Source organism: Mirounga leonina, unplaced genomic scaffold, assembly GCF_011800145.1.
Source record: "Mirounga leonina isolate KUSES-001 unplaced genomic scaffold, KU_Mleo_1.0 Mir_126, whole genome shotgun sequence".
In the NCBI taxonomy this organism is placed as follows: domain Eukaryota; kingdom Metazoa; phylum Chordata; class Mammalia; order Carnivora; family Phocidae; genus Mirounga; species Mirounga leonina.
In genome coordinates this window covers 28,045,481-28,053,069 of record NW_023270314.1, presented here as the reverse complement: position 1 = coordinate 28,053,069, position 7,589 = coordinate 28,045,481, and the positions used below count along the sequence as shown (strand labels likewise).

The 7,589-nt window shown below is 48.5% G+C and overlaps 1 protein-coding gene across 1 annotated transcript; it reads left to right on the top strand.

Moving 5' to 3' along the window:
* Positions 1-1,498: 1,498 nt before the first annotated feature.
* On the top strand, positions 1,499-5,411 carry DNAJC22 (DnaJ heat shock protein family (Hsp40) member C22). Its single transcript, XM_035002037.1, has 3 exons — positions 1,499-1,584; positions 2,295-3,252; positions 4,810-5,411. The coding sequence occupies exons 2-3, from the start codon at positions 2,413-2,415 to the stop codon at positions 4,993-4,995; spliced, it is 1,026 nt and encodes a 341-aa protein (XP_034857928.1). The 5' UTR covers positions 1,499-1,584; positions 2,295-2,412; the 3' UTR covers positions 4,996-5,411.
* Positions 5,412-7,589: the final 2,178 nt, after the last annotated feature.

Below are 7,589 nucleotides of genomic sequence, written 5' to 3'. Positions count from 1 at the left end.
CCCCCCCCCCCCCCCCCCCCCCCCCAGCCCTCGCTTCCAGGGATCGAACCCTGAGCCCGGTTCCCGACCACCACTCTCTGGGAGGCCAGCGCCGCCCAGCAGCCCTGGGTTCCTCGGGCCTCGGAGCTGGCGGCGCGCGGCGGCCCAGGGGCCAGGCGGCCTACCCGTTCCCTCCCCGTTCCGCCGCTGCCTCCCCCACCCCGCTTCCAGCGCGGGGAGCGAGTTTGTTTGTCCAGCGGCGGCCGCCGCCGCCCGAGCTGTTTGCCGAGCTTAGCGCGCCGCCTGGCAGAGCGGGCCCAATTAAGTCTCATTCATTATTCAGCGCCCTGTCCGCCCCCGCCCCCCAGCTGGCGGCTCCAGCGTCGCTTTGGGGCCCCTCCCAGCGCTGGCCCCTCCGTGAGCCCTCAGGCACCTTAGGCGAGCCGCGTTCCCTCCCCGGGCCGGGATAAGGGCTGAGGGGCTGGCGCTGTGGAGGAACAGAAGCACTCTGTCCGCGACGCGGAGGAGACGGGCGTGTGGGCCACCAGGCCCACCGCACCCCCAAGTCAAGGCTGGGGGACCTTGGAGATCCAAGCCTTTCCTCTACAGAGGAGGAAACAGGCCCCAGAAGCGGCGTGACTTAGCCAAGGTCACGTAGCAGAACAAGGATTGGAGCCCAGGGCACTGAAGCGAAGGCATCTTGCATCCCAGCTCCTTCCCAGCATCGAGGTGGGAGGAAGGCCGACTGCTCTGGTGCTGCGGCCTCGCTCTCGCTCCCGCTCTGCTCTCCCGATGGGACGCCCCTCACCCCATATCCCTTTTTGCTACTGATTCTGCCTCTTGCCCGTAGGCCTCAGGATACAGCGGACTTGGGCTCCGGCTAGATCTGGAGGCCCCTCAGGTCTCAGGCTCAGGTCTCGATGTAATCCCCCTGACTGGCAGGCCTGGAGGTGGGGCAGATGAGGCAAACTCGGGGGCTGGAGGTCCTCTCTGAGGCCTCTGCATGGGTGAGTCAGCCTTAGAAGAATTGGAAATGGAGCCATCCATGGCAGTCTTGAAAGACAACGGAGTAGGAAGAGAGCGCACCCTGAGGTGAGGGACAAGTCACCCTCTCGTCTGTAGGGGTGGAAAGGGGCGACCAAAGGCCTATTTCTGCGTTTGTAGAGAACCGCTCTGGGTTACTCTGCCCCGGCAACTGGACAAGGTGAGTCTGGAGACCCGCCCGGCCACGCCCTTCCGTAAGCGGCAGCGCCACCTGGTGGCGGCGGTGCCGCGGTGCAGGCAAACTGGGCCCGGAGTGGGGCGCTGCGCCCTCCCCTTTGAGCCCGGGGAGGCTGGATGCGCCCTGAAAGCCTTACACCGAGTTTTACCGAAAGGGCGGGCGAGAGGAGCCCGAGGCTGAAAGGTGATCCCGAAGAGGCCGGGGAGGGGCGGGGGGTGCTTAGGGAGGGGCCTGATCCGGACGGCCCCACTTCCGTGACACAGCAAACACAGAAAGACAAAGTCCATTTGGATGCAAGTGGGAGCGGAGTGAGAGGGGCCATTTTGACTTTCTAGTCAAAGGAAATGACTGGTCTGACGGGGTCTGGGAGCCGGAGTACCCAGGTACGGCCGCCCACCCTGGGACTAGCGGGTAACTGGCTGGTGGTCTTGAGGCCCACTCTACGTAGCGGGGAGACACTGGCAGGCACACGTTGGCATCTGGTTTGGTGTTCTGGGTGTTCATCAGGCCTCTTTGTAGAGACTCCAAGTCCGCCTTTGCGGGGTGCCAGGGTCTAGGTCAAAATGTTAGTTTTCCAGAGCTGTTTAAGTGGAGGGACCTCAGGACCCTCTTTCAAGTGTGACTTGTGGGAAGATTGCGTGGTTTGGAGAGATGGGAAGGCTGGAGAGGGGCTGAAACCTTGGCCATGTGTCTGAGGGCAGCCATAGGGTGAACTTGAGGAGCGTTGGGAGGGGCAGGGGACTTTCAAAATGTGTAGAAACTTTAGAAGGGCATTCTATTCACTCCTGTTCGCTCCACTCCCCCCCTAAGTCATTCCAGGAATCAGTGGTCTGAAACTTAAGCTGCTGCTTTTCTGTCCGTCTGCTGAGTTCTACATCAACTGAAAGTATTTAAAAACATTTTTCTCTCCTAAATATGGAGTGGCTATGCTTGTAAAAAAAACAGAAATGAGGTGCCAGATCAAAGGGTATGGGAGAATCTGCATTTCAGGGACACTCAGGAAGATCTGCACTTGATTATTGTTGGAAGGAGAAATGGTTTGCTGGGTTGGGACCTGGATATAGTCTTACCACTGCTTTTTTCCATCTCTTAGGGCCTAAGGATAACTCTGGGACCATAACAGCCATGATTCTCACAGATGACCCCAGATTTCTGCATTCTGGGCAATGTCAGGTGCCACTGAACTTGATCTGACACCCTTTCCTTAGAGGATGGCCAAGGGCCTCTTGGTGACCTATGCCCTCTGGGCTGTAGGGGGTCCTGCTGGGCTCCACCACCTATACCTTGGGCGGGACAGTCATGCACTGCTCTGGATGCTTACCCTGGGAGGGGGTGGGCTCGGCTGGCTCTGGGAATTCTGGAAGCTCCCAAGCTTTGTAGCTCAGGCCAACAGAACCGAGCGGCAGAGGCAGAGCTCCGGAGGGAGGACACCCCCTCTGAGTCTTATTCGCTTTGTCGCCCAGATGATAGTGGGCATCTATTTTGGCCTGGTGGCTCTCATTAGCCTTTCTTTCATGGCCAACTTCTATATTGTGGGCCTCCCACTGGCAGTTGGCTTAGGGGTCTTGCTGGTGGCTGCTGTTGGCAACCAGACCTCAGACTTTAAGAATACTCTAGGGGCAGCATTTCTTACTTCCCCTCTCTTCTATGGCCGCCCCATAGCCATCCTGCCCATTAGCTTGGCTGCCAGCATTACAGCCCAGAAGCATCGCCGCTATAAAGCTTCAGTTGGGTCAGAGACGCTTAGTGTTCGGCTCTATCGTCTGGGCTTGGCTTACCTGGCTTTCACAGGCCCACTAGCCTACAGCGCCTTTTGCAACACAGCAGCCACCCTCAGCTATGTGGCAGAAACCCTTGGCTCCTTCCTGAGTTGGTTCAGCTTCTTCCCCCTCCTTGGCCCCCTCACGGAGTCTGTCCTCCTTCTGCCTTACCGGGTCTGGAGGCTGCTGGTGGGGGATCCTGGCTTCAGCAGCGGCTACTTCCAGGAGTGGGAGAAGCTCTATGAGTTTGTTAGCAGTTTTCAGGAAGAGAAGCGTCAGCTGGCTTACCAGGTAAGGCTTTGTTCTCTCTCATTCCTGGCTGGGACAGCTCTGGGAGTTAAGCTAAGCTTTATTGGAAATGATGCCCCCTTCCGTGGAAGTACTGTTTTCATGTTTGCTGGGCCGGGCCCTAGAAGAGTGTCCTGATTTCTTTGGGCTTCTGTGTGCAATGGGTGAAGGTACAGAGGCTCTAATAGTGAGTGGGAAAAGGATACATATATGTTGTTTACTTTTTATTGAGATACATATAAAGTATATAAGTTTTATGTATACATCTATGTAACGACCACTCAAATCAAAGTATAGGATATATCCAGCACTAAGAAGGTTCCCTTGCATCCCTCTATTCTGACTTCTGTTACCATAGATTAGTTTTGCCCATTCTTGAACTTCAGATAAATGGAATCATTCAGTATGTACTCTTTTATGTCTGACTTCTTTCTTTTAAAATTTAATTTATTTATATTTTATTTATATTTTATATTTTATTTATGTTTATCTTTTAAAGGTAGTCTCCATTCGTCAGGGCGCCTGGGTGGCTCAGTCATTGGGCGTCTGCCTTCGGCTCAGTTCATGATCTCAGGGTCCTGGGATCGAGCCCCAGGTTGGGCTCCCTGCTTGGCGGGAAGCCTGCTTCTCCCTCTCCCACTCCCCCTGCTTGTGTTCCCTCTCTCGCTGTGCCTCTCTCTGTCAAATAAATAAATAAAATCTTTCAAAAAAAAAAAAGTAGTCTCCATTCCTAACATGGGACTTGAACTCACAACCCTGAGATCAAGAGTCACATGCTCTACCGACTGAGCCAGCTAGACACCCCATGTCCGACTTCTTTCTTTATATTTATTTATTTAATTTTTAAAAAAGATTTTATTTATTTATTTGACAGAGAGAGATGCAGCGAGAGAGGGAATACAAGCAGGGGGAGTGGGAGAGGGAGAAGCAGGCCTCCTGCCGAGCAGGGAGTCCAATACGGGGCTCGATCCCAGGACCCTGGGATCATGACCTGAGCCGAAGGCAGATGCTTAATGACTGAGCCACCCAGGCACCCTGTCCGACTTCTTTCATTCAACATTATGTTTGTGAGATTTATTCATACTGTTGCATGCAGTATGAATAAATACTGTTACAAATATAAATTGTTTCCATTGTTGTATAGTATCCCATTGTATGAATATACTACACATTATCTATCCACTCTACTGTTAATGAACATTTGGGTTAGTTCCAGTTTGGGACCATTCTGATCAAGTTGCTATGAACATTCTTGTACATGTCTTTGGTGGATAATATGTACTTATTTCTCTTGCAAGGAAGAGATCTTGTCAGGGATGTGAAGTCCCAGGTTAGAAAATGGGCAGCTGTGATTCAAGGCAAATCTTCGTTCTTGCCATGAGATCCAGGCTAGCCCATGTTTCCAAAGGCTGGATTCTAATCTGAGGCTCTTGGTCTTTCTCTCAGACAAGTAGAAGCCAACTCCAGGGATAGCACAGCCTCCTTTAGCAAGCAAGCAGGAGAGGCCCAGGTGCTCTGAAATTTACGGAATTCTAATTTGTCAGCTTCTGTTTCCCTAAGGTTTTGAGTCTCTCAGAGGGGGCAACAAATGAAGAAATACATCAAAGATACCGGCAGCTAGTGAAGATCTGGCACCCTGACCACAACCGGCACCGAACCGAGGAGGCTCAGAGGCGTTTCCTGGAGATTCAGGCTGCATATGAAGTCCTGAGTCAGCCCAGAAAGCCCAGGGGATCCTGGAGGTGAGAAGAAATTTCCCCTTGGGGATGGACTCTTTCTGGCAGAACCAAGCAGCTTGTCCCAGCCCGGCTTTGCCCACTTGGGTCATCCCAATAGCGTTAAAGAAACTTGACTGTTTGCAGTGGGGATGAGAACAACTTACAGGGGTAAGAAAGCTTTTGTGGTAGAAGAATGTATTTATGTTGCAAATTTCTGAATTCTCATTATTGTATTCCTGACAATTTCTTCTTAAAATCAGATAGTGAAATGAAAGGCATATTATAAAACCAATAAAATATCTTTTAGAGAATATACTACCATGCCCTACCCTGTTACGTTGATGAGTGATGGAGGAAGGTTGTTTATCAATTTCATTTCACTCCTTTCCTTTCTTTCCCTTTCCTTTCCTTCCCTTCCCTTCCCTTCCTCTTTCTTTTTCTTTCTTTCTTTCTTTCTTTCTTTCTTTCTTTCTTTCTTTCTTTCTTTCTTTCTTTCTTTCTGTGTGCAAAGCACTGAGTTAGGAGATTGAAGGAAAAATATGAAGGTTCTACTATTTCACAATCTGTCCTGTGACAGGAGGGATAAGAGAGGGGTTAAATTTTAAAATTTCAGAAAAATATCTTGATTCCATTTATAGGAGAGCTTTACTAGGAGCTACACTTTTCCCAAGAAGGAACAAGCTGCTGGGGGGGGGGGTAGTACCCCCATCACAAACTCTTCTGCTTGATGAAGTATTGTAGAGAGCCCTCAGATTTTACATGGGTGGTTGGACTGGCTGAATTCTCAGGTGTCCCCAAAACTTGGGGTATGACTCTGAACTATATACTCTGCTGCCTAGGAGCTTACAGTCTGGTGGGGGATATAACATACACAGATATCAAAGTTCACCTCCTTCAGTGTTTTGAACTAAGTGTCATAAGAAGTATAGAGTGCGGGGTACCTGGGTGGCTCAGACATTGGGCTTCTGCCTTTGGCTCAGGTCATGGTCCCAGGGTCCTGGGATCCAGCCCTGCATCTGGCTCCCTGCTGGCTGGGAAGCCTGCTTCTCCCTCAAGCCACTCCCCCTGCTTGTATTCCCTCTCTCTGTCAAATAAATAAATAAAATCTTAAAAAAAAAAAAAGAAGTATAGAGTGCGCTGAAACATTGGCGAAAGGACAGATGACATTGTTTTATGGGGACTCATGGGAAAATTCACGATTTTATATCTCATGTGCCTTTATGAGAACTTTGGGGAAACTCTAGGGAACCAGCAGCTTGAGCATCTCAACAGGGTCTTATTTAGTTCCTATGTAACCAGCCAAGTGCGGAAGAAACAGCCTAGGATACACAGGGACACTGGAGAACAGAAACATGATGTTAAAATTATATACCTTTACTCTAGCTTTCTTGCTCTTCTTTTGTGTTTGTGTACATCCCTCAAGCTTTTTTTTTTTTTTTTTTTCCTGGAAATTAACTCTGAGTGGTATATATATATTTTTAAAAAGAAGAATTATTTTGGCTAGTATTCCTTGCAGATTAAAACAAAATATGGTCTTATCAATGGAGAAGAACGAAATTTGTAGATTTTTTTCTTTGTATTCATGTATTAAAAAAATAAAAAAAATTTTGCCAATGAATTTTTATACCATGATTTTAAGACCAAATTAACTTTTACGTCTTTTTAAAGTTGCCAAAAATTGATATACGCTTCTTCTGAAAAACACAATTTGTCAGATTATCACATGGAATTTTAATGAGGCATTTTCATAGGCTATTGATTAGTAACTTATTAACATGATATGTAGTACTATTTCTGCAAAATGTAAATATATTAAAAATAGTCTATAAGGAAAAAGAGACAAAAGAATGATTAAGGGCTTTACTTGATTTGGAAAATTATTGTACTGTTCTCAAATTTTGTTATGAGCTTTTGATACAAAAATATAGCTATATGTTAATTTATTCAAATAGGAACTATCGATGAGCAGTTTCTGTTGTTTCAACGGAGCAATGCTACAATAAATATCTTTAAATGTGTGTATCAGTGCTTTTTGTTTTTTTGATGCTAGATTCCAATAAGCATAATGTGTATTTTATTTTATTTTTATTTTTAAAGTTTTATTTATTCATTTGAGAGAGAGAGAGCATGAGCAGGGGGAGAGGCAGAGGGACAAGCAGACTCCCTGCTGAGTGCTGACTTGGGGCTCAATCCCAGGACCCTGAGATCATGACCTGAGCCGGTCAGATGCTTAACCGACTGAGCCATCCAGGCACCCCCCCAGAATGTATATTTTAAATTTTCATTGATACTGTATCAGGTTACTTCTGGAAAAGATTATAGCAATTTACACTTCCACCAGCAATGTAAGAAACTGGCCCTTTCCTTATACTGGAATGGACATTACCACTCTTAAATTTTTGCCAAGATGATAGGTAAGGAATAGTATTTGATGACTTTAATTTGCCTTTCCCTGACTCACAGTAAAGTTCGGCATCTTTTCAAATTTTTCTCGGGTGGGCACCTGGGTGGCTCAGATGGTTAAGCGTCTGCCTTCGGCTCAGGTCGTGATCCCAGGGTCCTGGGATCGAGTCCCACATCGGGCTCCCTGCTCCTTGGGAGCCTGCTTCTCCCTCTGCCTCT